The sequence below is a fragment of the Copadichromis virginalis genome, linkage group LG4 (assembly GCF_057382275.1).
Source record: "Copadichromis virginalis isolate Kocher_CV1m ecotype Utaka linkage group LG4, C_Virginalis_male_GT1.1, whole genome shotgun sequence".
NCBI classification, from domain to species: domain Eukaryota; kingdom Metazoa; phylum Chordata; class Actinopteri; order Cichliformes; family Cichlidae; genus Copadichromis; species Copadichromis virginalis.
The window spans coordinates 34,371,062-34,384,561 of NC_140621.1; the positions used below are offsets into that span (position 1 = coordinate 34,371,062).

General features: G+C 41.2%; 1 protein-coding gene across 1 annotated transcript; it reads right to left on the minus strand.

Annotated features, from left to right (window-relative positions):
* Positions 1-1,840: 1,840 nt before the first annotated feature.
* On the minus strand, positions 1,841-9,721 carry tsen54 (TSEN54 tRNA splicing endonuclease subunit). Its single transcript, XM_085455048.1, has 12 exons — positions 9,634-9,721; positions 7,833-7,991; positions 7,201-7,264; positions 7,019-7,102; positions 6,831-6,929; positions 6,703-6,755; positions 6,432-6,557; positions 5,553-5,988; positions 5,350-5,485; positions 5,209-5,269; positions 3,984-4,097; positions 1,841-3,247 (listed from the first exon to the last, which is right to left on the minus strand). Exons 1-12 carry the CDS (start codon positions 9,687-9,689, stop codon positions 3,097-3,099), a joined length of 1,539 nt encoding a protein of 512 aa, XP_085311174.1. The 5' UTR covers positions 9,690-9,721; the 3' UTR covers positions 1,841-3,096.
* Between the last annotated feature and the right edge of the window lie 3,779 nt (positions 9,722-13,500).

Here is a 13,500-nt window from a genome sequence, read left to right on the forward strand (position 1 = left end):
ACTTGGGATTAGCTCCATCAGTTCAGCACTTACTGTGATGACACCAGCTACTATGGTCTGAAAGCAAAACCGTTTCCAATTTTTTTCGAAACAGGATAAAACAGTTATGTGTTTGTTTTTATCCCATCCAAAGTTTCGCTGCTTCAGTCTATGTAAGTGCTAATGAGTAGGAACCCTGAGACAGAAAGTGTAATTTGCCCTGATCAGTTTCACTCTCAGGTCTAAAGATTTTAGGAAAAAAAAATCTCTTCCAGTAAAATAGTATTTGTGTAGCCGTCCTAACAGGTGAAACCTTTTAGAGATCATAGATGAGTCAGATCAGAAGTATGTTTAAAAAGCATCTTCTGAAAATGTACAGTAAAATTTAATGTTTCAGATCATCAAAGAAATGTGAATGTTATACAAGAATCATTTTTTCGCTTTTTTTTTGCCTGTCCTGTTTGGATCTTTTGCCATCAGAATTATTGTCTAAAGGCAAAGAAAGATGCCCAACGGATTTACTTTACCAAATGGACCCAGTGACGTAAGTTTCATTATCCGATTGTTAGCGTGAGGGTCTGTGCAAACTGATGTGATTCAGTGGTGGCTTCCTATTACACAGACTTGTGTCTGTAAAGGCAGACTGCATGGCTAGTTGCTTCAATTCATACACCTGAATTCAAATATTAACAGGTGTGACCCAATAGACCAGATAGTGTAGCTAGCAAGCTCCAGTAGTTCGCTAAGGAGCGTGCAAAATGATGTTACTTAGAGCTTAATAATTGACACTGCAGGTACAAATCAGTGCTCAAAGAGATATAAGGTTTATGTTGAACAGAAGCCTTCTCTTTCTGAAAAAGTCCAGCAAGTGTAGACATCTAGGTGAGGATCGACTTGCATATCTTGTATACAACTTTGATTTTTTTTTAAACACGATAATGTTAATTAGATAATTAGAAGAGTAATAAATTAATGTCAATCCAAAATTAACATTGGATTAAAGTGTAAAATGGAAACAAAAACAATGGTGTTATTTGCATATCTCAAAGACCCATATTTTATTCCCAACAGAGCAAAGAAAACATGTACGATTTCATTTAAAAAAAAGAAAAAAAGAATCAGCTCATTTTGAATTTCATGGCAGCAACGTGTGGAAAAACTGAGATGTGGCATAAAAAGTAAACAGTATTAAAAAGAAACAGCTGGTTAACTGGCAGCAGGTCAGTAACATGATTGGGTTAAAAAAAAGAGCATCTTGGAGAGGCAGAGGTTCACCAATCTGCAAAAAAACGTTTCTACAAATTGTGGAACTTCAAAATGATGTTCCTCAATCTAAAACTGTTATCTAAGATTCTGACAGGAAATCTGTGTGTGCAAGGGACAAGGCTTGAATCAAGGCAGGGGCGACACTGAAGCAGACCCACCCAAGAGCCGTAATCCCTCCGTGGGTCTCGGGCAGGGCCGGGTATCGTCACTACAATCGATTCGATTCTGATTCACATGGTCCCAATTCGATCCACAATTTCAGTTCGATTCGGGGAAATTTTGACTCAGACAGAAATATTATAATTCTGATCCTTTATCAGGAAGGACACTCGTGAGACTTCATCTGAGGTGTGAGCATCACAGCAGATTCTTTTGTGTCAAAGTAACTGAGGATAAAACAGAAAAACATGAAGGAGATTTGCCTGGTCTGGGATTTTACAGCAGATGACCTTAAAAATATTCTGCAGTAGAACAAAAACGGGACAAAACAAGAATCAACATCTGAACATTGCCTGATGCTGCTGAAGTGACGCAGAGCAAAGGTACAATGGTTTTATTAGAGACACAGCTGTTTTGCAATTTGGCATTATTTTAAAAAAGTTTACATTTCTTCGGTATCAAACAGCAGACATGAGGCTTTCTTGTTAGGAGGCATAAAATATAAGCAAGCCAATAATGCAGAAATTTAGATTTTTAGATGAGAAACTGTTCTTAGAGTACAGAGAGAGAGATCTGCAGGAAGTGTCATTTTATCGTGGTGGAAACAAAACAGCAAAAGTAAGAGAATTCATGACGATGTTTATCTGAAGCGAAATGTGAAGCTTGGATCTTCTTTTGCTGCTGGCTCAGTCAGTTTTGGTTGGAGATGAAACCTGCAGCAACAGAATCAGCGCAAAAAGGACGTAAACACAAAGCGCGGAGGCGCCGGCGCATCAGGGTCCGTGAGCTGTCGGCTTTCAGCTCCGATGCAGAGTACGTGGGTGAGAAAGCCGACGGCCCACTGATTCAAACGTGTCAGGTCCGCGCGTTGTGTTTAGTCTTTGTGCGGAACCCGTTTACCTGCTCTCATTTACCGTTTTAGCTGTTTGGTGGTTGTTGAAATAGTTTTGTGAGGTTTAACCTGAGTTTCTGGCAGAATACATTTATATTTAAAAATCGATTCAGGATTTTTAATGAATCAATGACGTTTTATTAAAGCTAAGATCGATTTTAATCGATTATTGAAACCCACCCCTAGTCTCAGATCTGCTACAGAGCCTGTTCCCAGTCGGACATGCCTAAAAACCTCACCTGGAAGCGCCCAGGAGATCCTAGTCATTAACTGAGTCCTTTTAATGCGCCGGAGTAGCAGCTTTACTCAGAGCCCTTTGCGCTACAGGAGAGTCCCAACATGCCTCTGGAGGAAGTTTATTTCCGTCACTGGTTTCTGCAAACTCATTCATTCTGTTAGCACCCACGGCTAACCGAACACTTAGCTCTAAGTGAAATTCTTTGTACCTGAAGCCAGTTTAACCAGCCAGGGATCAAACTTCCACCTTTGGTGCCCACCAGGGGCTCTCAAAAGAACCCCTGCCCCAGTGGGCAGGTACCAGATGGGATGCTGGTGTCCATAATGTGGACAAAGTTTCCTGATCCCTTGTTTTCATCATCGTAAAGGACTTCTGAGTCAAGATGATCAATAAAATTGTCTTTAGATGTAAACTGGAGCCAAATTATATGCAAACATTGTCAGAACACACTTGTTCTTGTTTGTTTGTTTACTAAAACCATCTTTCCACCATAAATCACAGAAAATGCAGCCAGTCCAGCAAACAGAGGTTTATTAAAAAGTCCCGGGTGGGTGGGCGGTTCTTAGGGGTAAACATCAGTCGGGAGCTGGAAGTCTTTGAAGGTGTAGAACGATATGTCTCCATAGTCCACCACAGCTATGACCACTGGGATATCTCCGCTCTGATAGGCCAGCAGCTTGATGGCTCGCAGGTCGGGCACGGGGTCATCGAAACTGGGACACAGCACAGAGGTAATCAATTCAAAGGTATCAGTTTATGAGATCACTGCAAAGCGAATAGCAATCAATCAATGACCGAGTGGCCCCAGCTATAGTTTACTAATATATATATATATATACACATATACATTTTGCATTGAACCGTGGCTGAAAGACCAACAGCAGAATGATTTGCTGCTGCAGAAGCTTCGAATTTTGAGTGTTACTGCAGAAAAAGTTTGAACCATCACACATCTCCAAACAAAGACGCTCGCCAGAAAAAAAAAGCACAAAAGTAACAAAGCAGGAAAAAACAGCCTGAGGATGTGAAGAGTGAGAATTTCACTGTGGTGTGGAAGAGATTTAATAAACATCTGATTTATAAGTCGTCACAGATTAGGGCTTTCTGCACAATTAGTGGTTTTTTTGTATAATATATATATATATAAATAAAATGTATATAAATATTTATAATTTTTTGTCTAAATGCCTAAAACCACAGTTAAGACTTTTAGACACTAAAATAACTCGATTGATGATCCAGCTTGAGAAATTCTGCTGCTTTATCACAGCTCTGAATAATTAAGCAGCTATTAGTGGTTAGAATCACACAAAGCAGGACGAGAGAAAGGCTCCGTTCATGTCCAGCCACCGGGACATTCATTTAATTTGAGTGAAGCGTCTATTGTTTTTCCTTTAAACAAACTAATCCTGAATAAATACGCCGTCGGGCGGCGATGTGATTGCTGACCTGCACACACACATGCGTGAGTACGGTTTCCCCGGGTTGCTCTTCTTGAAGTCGGCCACCGTGTTGGGCTGGTAAACATTGAAACAAATCCTCCAATCGTCCGCATCTTTTAACCTGAGAGGACAAAGCACAAGGTCATCCTGAACGATGCTGACTGCATCAGCACAACGCCCACGGCCTTTATGGTCTGTAAATTAAAGACGGCAAAATGTGACACCAGCGAGACGAGTGAGCGATGACTTTGTTTCTTTCATTTTCTAATCACAGTAAACACACAGAGGCTGCACTCGTCACAGCTTATAATCAAGCCCACATGAAGTCCCAGCTCCAGAAACAGAAAACCAGAAAGCAGACTTGCAGCAGTGGCATAAATTTAGGCGTTTTTCAGAAAAGTTGACCTTGAGGTCTTATCTGAGATTTTCAGTAGGATCTGATGCATCTCTGTAGGGCTGTGCGATATGACCAAAATCTCATATCCCGATATAAGACATCTATCGTCCGATAACGATATAAATCACAAAAATGTAACATTTTCTGTAAATTCTGTGAATCTCGGGCAGCTCGACTTGCGTGAAGTGTTTCCAGCTGCGCGTCATGTTTTTCATCATTTTTAGACATAAGTTGTAACGGCGCCGTTTTCTTTGTGAGTATTTATTACACGGCGTGCTGCGGGGAAAAGCCTGTTCTAACGTTTGAGTCTAAGGTTTGAGTCTAAGGTTTGAGTCTAAGGTTTCTTTTTTAGCACCTGGCGGCTCTTTTTGCTTCTCATCCGTAAATAATCTGCTCTTTCACGTGATTCAGTTTATTTTGAAAAGTCTCAACAGGATCTTGAGCTTTATTGTGAAAGGTTTATGTGGAAATAACGACAACGCATAAAAACAAGCGCTTGTCCGTCTGTAGTGTGGTTATATTAAACATAAGAGAAAGAGAGAACTTTAAGAAATTAATACAGCCACTACAGTGACATCAAAACCATGAAAAAATGTTGCCGTAAACAGTTTATTTTGCGACACCACGAAACAAACGATAGCGTAAAATGCAACGATAGACGTTTTTATATCGTCATCCAATATATATCATTATATCGAGCAGCCCTACATCTCTGGCATTAATTCTAAGATCCCACGTTGCCTTTACTGAGGGGTACAAATGTCCGACTGTGCACTGGATGTGCAGAGTTAAAAATAACACTTCTGCTCATGTGAGTAAAACAAATCGTGGATACCTGGACGCTCCCTCCAGCAAATGAGTCGGTTTGATCACGCCGATTTTTTCCAGCAGTTCTCCTGGAAAAAAAACCTCAAATCACACAAAACAGTAAAAAACATTTTAAATTAAAATCTCCTTCACGGTCATGTGATCTCACCTGTGGCGATTGGCTGTGTCGGGTCATGTAACGGAGTAACTTCCCTGTTCCACAGGTGCGCTGGTCGACCTTCCCGCTTACCCTTCCGCCTCGCCATCAGCTCCTGATACTCCGCCCAGTTTCTGCACCGCCGTACCTTTAAGGAAGCCCGCATAAATTAAATTTGATCCTCAGCTCCTCCGATACCTTTAGTCTTTACAAACCTCTCTGTTTTTGTTGACGTCCCACCGCCGCCTGTATTTCTCCCTCTTCTGCTCATTGGCTGACATCTTCACCTGCCGCAGGTTTATTTTCTGCCTCCAGGGGGCAATGTCACAGAAGCCCACCTTCAAATCCCCGGGCAGCAGAGAAGGGTCAGGAGGGGCCAGGTCACTGGGGAAGTGCTCCCTGGAGGTGGAGCCCAGGTCAGGGAAAGAGATGGAGCTGAAGTCCCAGCACGAGGAGCCAGATTTGGAGCCGTGACCGGAATCTTTGTCCGAGTCCCCGAGAACATCCATCATCCACCAGCTCCTGCCTCCGCCCTCGTCTGCTGAACTCTGGGCCTCCGGAGGCTCTGGAAGTTTTTTATCTTCCTCGCCTTCACTGCATTTATCCTCCTCCATCTTCTCAGTGGAGCATTCCTCCTGAGCTTCAGCACGGCTACGCAGAAGAAAACTCTTATAAGACTTCTTACATTTTTGTTTTAACAGACTGAGGTGAAATGTTAAGCTTAGAAACAAAAAATTAACAGCGACTATAATAGGTCACCTAAATGCACCACGTTCATCACACTGAACTATAAGACAAACATTAGCAGCAACATTTATTTGAAGATTTTGGAGATCTCTCATTTGTGATATTTTGAAACCAAAGGTATTTAAATGTCAGCTCACACCAGCAGAGAGCAGCACAGACTCAGCTTTCATGTGCAGCTGCACGTGGAGGCATCCAGATTTCTTTTTGTAGCTACAGAAAAAACTAATATAGTATATAATAATAATATAATAATAAACAACTCCTCATTTTTATTGTACAAGGCAATAGCTAAATAATAGCTTTTGTAACTAAGATGTAGTTTCACAGATTGCAAAGCAGCTCTTTACCTGCACGTCGCAGTGGGGGTGGAGGAAGGGGCGGGGCTGAGGCTGCGTTTCCTCTTCAGCTGTCTCCCTGCTCGGTCACGTGACTGCGGCAGGTTGAGCTGCCTCGCGTAGGACGATGACTCAGAACTGCGAGCACACAAACATCCACCTACGGAGGCTGTTCCCGCGCATACTTAACTTTTCAAGGCCGATTTTAATAGATACACTAACACTGTCATCTCTGATGCTCAATTATCTTTATTATCTTAAATGTCTGAGGGGTAAACGTTACCTGGGATCAAACCTGAGCACCACATAGCCGAGCCTCTTCAAATGCCCAAACACCTTTGGGATGAAACAGAGTCGTTAGCTCATTTCACAGGTGGCATTTTCACAGGTGTGCTGGAGTAAAGGTTGCACCTGATATTGCTGAAGGCTCACGGTGTTTGCAGACAGAAACTTCTCGTACCCGTCCTGGATGGAGAGTGGCAGGTCCTGATGAAACACCTGCAGGTTTCCCTGTTCCCATAACAACACAGACACAGGACTAATTATGTGCTCCGAGGAGGAAAACCGCACCGAGCAACAGGTTTTATCTGCAGACTCACACACTCCATCAGGTACAGAGCCTCCTCGGGGAGCAGGCACTGCTTCCCGTTTGCAGAAAAGCCCATCGTCTGCCAGAACTTCCCCTGCGGAAAAATAAGAAAAGATCCAGCAAAGGAGCGACTGAGGACGAGCTAACGCAGCAGCTTTTTCTAGGTGGTGTTGTGACAGTGAAGCAACTCACAGCCGGAGATCGAAGCTCCACAATCTGCTTGCTGGGAATCCATTGGCCGTTCACGAGGTTTCCCCTGTGGATTAAAACAGATGGAAGCCATCTCACACAAACACACACACGTGTTTCTGTCCACCTGATGGATTTATAGCCAAGATTTGGGCTCATTTGTGAAAAACCTTTAAGATTTTAAACCCGAAAGACGTTAACGTTCACTCAGCACTGCAAAAGATTAAAAGTCAAATGTATTATTTTGCTGTTACCCAGTTTTTTTTCTTTAGGATTCGTGGTGCTTTGAAGGTTTTCTTGTCTGAAATCATGTTTCTATTTTTCATTTATTTTTCTGGACTTTTAAAAATCTGCTCCCACAAACACAAGAAAAGCTGTTTAATCCATCACTGTGCACATTTATCTACTTTTATTTTGTGCAGTAAAGCTGTAAATAGTGGCTGCTTTCAGCTCCTTTCAATCACAGAAAGGTAGTAACATCGATGGTCATCAATCTAAATGTTATTTTGTCTGAGCTAAGAATGGAGCTTGTGGATGTTGAAACTCAGGTGAATATTAGACACCCTTATATATCTTATATGCACCACCAAAGCTGGGCCTGATGAGTAACCCCACGGGTAATGAGAGGTACTCACAGCCTCTCCACTCTCTCCTCTGAGAGGAGGCTCCAGTGTTCATTCAGGCTCTGCTCGAGTCGCTGCTTCTGCTCGTCGGAGTCATCGGGGAAGAAGTCCTTCTGTCCTCTGACGGGGATTTTGTGACTGCGGGAGCGGGCTGCGAACAGCTCCGACGGGCTGAAAGTTGTTAAAGAAAGACAACATCGTTCAGCTGTTTGATGCACACACGATCACAGTTACTGCCATTGAAACACTGAGAAGGAAAACCACTGCACTGCTTTTAGATTTCATAACACAGCCTGAAACAAAATGTGCTGGAGGTGTTTGAGGAGGGCTGGCTTTCAAGAGCAAGAATTTTTTCTGTGAAAAAAAGTGTCCTTCTCCATTATGTTGGAGGTTTTCTGCTAGAACACAGTAAACGTGTGAGTAACTGTCAGCTGACAGTCTTTTCTTGTCTCAGTTTGAAAAACAGCTTTAAATAAATGCTCTGCCGGGGAAGAGGAAGGCGGTGTACAGCAAGTGTTTCATATTTTCCTTTTAACAAAATGCAATAAAAAAAAAAATTCTTGATCAGCAGAAGAGGAAGAAACTCCTGAAAAATATTCAACACAAGGAGAATCAGACTCTAAACCTCCCACTCTGGAGTCCCTCTTTTATCTTCTTGCTTGTTGTTCAGAGCAATCACTGACTCAGATCTTAGTGTGAGGGTCATGTGAGGTCTGTCACTAAATCTGGATTTTATCACATGAAAAACATAGGCAAACTTTTCTCTCTCAGTAACTCAGAAGATGAGCCGCTGCAATGGTCCTTAAAAGGAGCAACCGGCAGAAGAAGAAGCTGAGGCTCGACTCTTGTAATGCTCCGTTGTCTGGTCTATGCAAAAATGTCTCACATCAACAACAACTGATACAAAACTGCAGTTTTAAAACACTCTGGCTGCAGTTTGTGCACTGACTTTAAAATCCTTTTAGCTGTTTTTAAGGCACTTCTTAGTCTCTGTACATCATATTCGTCTCACATGGTGGCAGGTAACGAATCACTAAAGCCAGGTTTCTCATTGTTTTAGTTTATTTGTGTTTCATATAATTAAAATGATTTTTCTAGCCCATATTCAGTTCATATCTGAGCTTTAGGCAACTGTAAAATCTTTCTAGCAAAGCTGCATCGGTGTGAAAGATTATCATGACAAGAAAGCAGCAGTCCCCAAGTTACTGGCATACTTTCCAGGCGTTGCATGTTGGTGTATAACGTTAGTATCACTTATGAAGTCCATCTGCGTGTAATTAAAGTGCCATCATGAGTCATAAAGTCGTGACTCAGTGCCATGGGACCTCGCCCAGACCTGTTTTAAAAGGACTCCACCCTGATGCTTTGTCTGTGTGCAAAAAAACAAAAACAGCAGACTTCCAAAAAATATTTTACTGTTACTTAATTCCTAACTTTCCAAATGCTTTCTTTCTCCCACGGCTGTTTTTCACCAAAACACACAACAGAGGGTGTCAGAGAGTCGAATACAGAGTGTCACTATTTCAGAAAACGTGTCCAGATAATATTTCAGTAACAGTGTTTCTCTGGAAACAACTGTGCAGCTTCATCGGTGCGTTTTAATGAAACTATAGGCGTTTTCTCTTCAGCACGTATTCACGTTTAAGCTAACAGTTAGCTTTAAACTAACCCGTGCTACCATGTGCAGAAGAAGTCTGAGAGTTCCGTCCACAGTGATTCAATGACAAACAGCCGCTGAGGGAGAACACGAGACAAAGTACCGCTACCCTGCGAACAAGCCCGCTCACAGGTACCGTTAAAGGTAAAAACGCACCTTAAAATTTCACTGTAGAACTTCCCTTTACCGTCTGTGTTGTTTTGATCCGCCATGATGCCGGTGTTCTGCCAAAAAGTGATTGTCTGCCAGAAACTGATTGCCGTCCGCGGGAGCGCGCGCAGCTGCTTAAAGCTGCAGCGCCCGGATTACTTGCGTTGCCAGCTACTTCCGTGCAACTGATATAACGTGGGGGGAAAAACCCAAACACATTTATGCCTTTGTTATTAGGCAAAGGTATGCATTTATGGAGCTTTAACGTTTCTTGTAACCGAATTATGACGCTATCAGAAGGTTGCTTTCAGTGTGTAGCGCAGTCACGAATGACTACACGCATCACGATGGAATAATTAATGCCTACAGGTTTAGTATGTCTACTCTCGTTGTTCATATTTGTTATAAGACTGTCGAATAGTAGTTAAAACAATAAAGACCTATTGTGCCAGTATCACCATGACTCTTTCTTGTTTGTGCAGAATAACGACTGAGAACATGGCATTTTAGCGCTACCAAAAAGTGATTGTGGCCTATAACTTGTCACTTAAACAATATTTCTGCTTCAAACTTGGTGGATGTCATTCAGAAGGGTCCTATGTGACATATTATATATCAAACACTCTCCAAGAACTGCTGAAAAACTTTTAAAATAACATTAATACCGATAATATGTCATTTTCAACCTGCCAAAAAGTGATTGTGGCCTATATCTTGTCACTGAAATACTATTTCTGCTTCAAACTTGCTGCATGTCATTCTGAAGGGTCCTATGTGACACATTATATCCCAAACAGTCCCTTAGAACTGCTGAATAACCATTAAGGGAACGATAAAACTGATAATATGCAATTTCCAACCTGCCAAAAAGTGATTGCCGCCTATATCTTGTCACTGAAACAATATTTCTGCTTCAAAATTGTTGGATATCCTCCAGAAGGGTTACATGTGATATATTATATCCCAAACAGTCTCCAAGAACTGCTGAATAACTTTTCAAATAACATTAATACGATAATATGTCATTTTTGACCTGTGCATAAAACGTCAAATTTCAAAAATATTGTAATTCAAAAATAATACAAAAAAAGGATAATGGCCAAATGGAAACAGGTGGGAGGAGATCTGCTTAAACACATTAGGAACACCAAGTAATAGGAAAGACAAAAAAAAATGTCAGGTAATAAAAATGTCATTCCAATACAGCACTTATTAATTGAAATGAAAACCAAAAACAAATAACAATTACATCCAATTAAAGAAGAAACCACCAGTTAAAATAAACTAACAAATAGACCAGAAACAGGGGGTATAGCGGAAGCTCAACACCAGTAAACCATGGAACAACATATATATTAATTCTTTGCATACAGTAACTATGCTAACATGTTAGGAAACACAAAATAATTGAATCATCCTACAAAAAAATTGCAATCAAAGCTGAACTTGTGAACAACACAGAAACACACACAGCAACACGAACATAAATTAATGAATTAATAAACAAATAAACAACCAATAAATATTATAGGAGACAACGATACAAAACAAGAAACATTTCCAAAACATTGAAAAATTGACAGCGACCCTCTGACCAGCATGCTTCACAAACAAATGGGGTTTTTTTGGTCTTGCGGGGCTGAGATATAATATATCACATGTAACCCTTCTGGAATATATCCAACAAGTTTGAAGCAGAAATATTGTTTCAGTGACAAGATATAGGCCACAATCACTTTTTGGCAGGTTGAAAATGACATATTATCGGTATTAATGTTATTTTAAAAGTTTTTCAGCAGTTCTTGGAGAGTGTTTGATATATAATATGTCACATAGGACCCTTCTGAATGACATCCACCAAGTTTGAAGCAGAAACATTGTTTCAGTGACAAGATATAGGCCACAATCACTTTTTGGCAGCTTGAAAATGGCATATTATCAGTGTTATTGTTCCTGTACAAGTTATTCAGCAGTTCTTGGAGAGGTTTTGGGATACAATATATCACATGTAACCCTTCTGGAATATATCCAACAAGTTTGAAGCAGAAATATTGTTTCAGTGACAAGTTATAGGCCACAATCACTTTTTGGTAGCGCTAAAATGCCATGTTCTCAGTCGTTATTCTGCACAAACAAGAAAGAGTCATGGTGATACTGGCACAATAGGTCTTTATTGTTTTAACTACTATTCGACAGTCTTATAACAAATATGAACAACGAGAGTAGACATACTAAACCTGTAGGCATTAATTATTCCATCGTGATGCGTGTAGTCATTCGTGACTGCGCTACACACTGAAAGCAACCTTCTGATAGCGTCATAATTCGGTTACAAGAAACGTTAAAGCTCCATAAATGCATACCTTTGCCTAATAACAAAGGCATAAATGTGTTTGGGTTTTTCCCCCCACGTTATATCAGTTGCACGGAAGTAGCTGGCAACGCAAGTAATCCGGGCGCTGCAGCTTTAAGCAGCTGCGCGCGCTCCCGCGGACGGCAATCAGTTTCTGGCAGACAATCACTTTTTGGCACAACACCTGTTCTGCCTGCTAATGCGGCTCTCCTCTGGGTCCTGGTGACCGTCAAATTCATCACTTATAATCGTGGCCATCAGAGGGCGCCAAAGGGCACAGTTTAAAATCAGGGAAGGGTTTTTCCAGAATATTTGATTTGTTCCAGCCAAAACAAACCAAAGGGTCCCACAAGAAGGCAGAAAACTGGATCAGGCAAAAATACAGGGTAGAAAATTAGAGCAGAAAATGTTGGTCATGATTTTCAGGTTCATTCTACTAACAGCATTTAACGATTATCCCCAAAATTGATTCTGTTCATCTGGATGTAGCGTTTTTAGTAAATGACTGTTTTGCAAGTTGAAAGCTTCTTTCTTTTCATGATAAAGGAAGGAGACATAAAATCTTAAGTTTATTTAAAGGGTTAAATGTCTATTTTATAGCCTTCACTGAAATTTCGATGTCATTGTAAATATGAGTCTCAACAATGGTGCATTATTAAAAAGAAAAAATAAGCTGGTCAGCTCAGCAACTCCAAATAACGCTGCAACGCTGGAATGCTGCAAATCTTTGGACTGATCCAATACCAAGTAAATACAGGGCTGGTGTTCTGACAAACCATCCTACTTTGGCAAAACGTCACATTTCTGCTGTCACAGAGTAATTCCAGCACATATTTAAGTAGGTATGACGGTTTGCCACTAAACTGTGCCCTTCAGAGTATGCTTGTAGCTCATATTCATAAAGCCAGGATGGTTTGCTACTTAATATTACCCGTCAGAGTATGTTTCTAGCTCTTATTAACCAAGGTAGGATGATTTTGCCACTGAATTTTAGTTGTTAAAGTATGCTTCTAAGCAGTGTTGTTCAAGTTACTTGAAAAAAGTAATCAGTAACTAATTACTGGTCATATTCACAAAGGTAGAATTGTTTGGCACTGAATTTTACCAGAGTATTTTTGTAGTTAGGGTTAGATTGAAAATGTGACGTCATTTCCAGCGCAAAACCGCAAAGGATTGTAGGTACGAGTGGCAAGTGGTACGAATTGAATTCATTGTGCTATGCTGCTTTGTTCACTGTGGCTTTGCGGGCTAATAATTGTTGTGTTTTGTAGGAAAACCAGCCTACAAAATGCTGGAATGCGATCCAGACTGTGCACCCTCTACCAACCTGGGTCATACCGAGTTTAAAGCTGCTACCACAGCGAGATTTAATCGGTTAAGAGAGAGAGCGATATTAAAACAGCCACGAAAAGTCACGCATCTGCCACCAAGGAGTTGTTTAACTGCCTCAGTGACCTTGCCCCCAGAAATTAGCGGGTCACCCCCCCCCCCCCTCATCCCCAGACTCTGCTTCCTCCTCG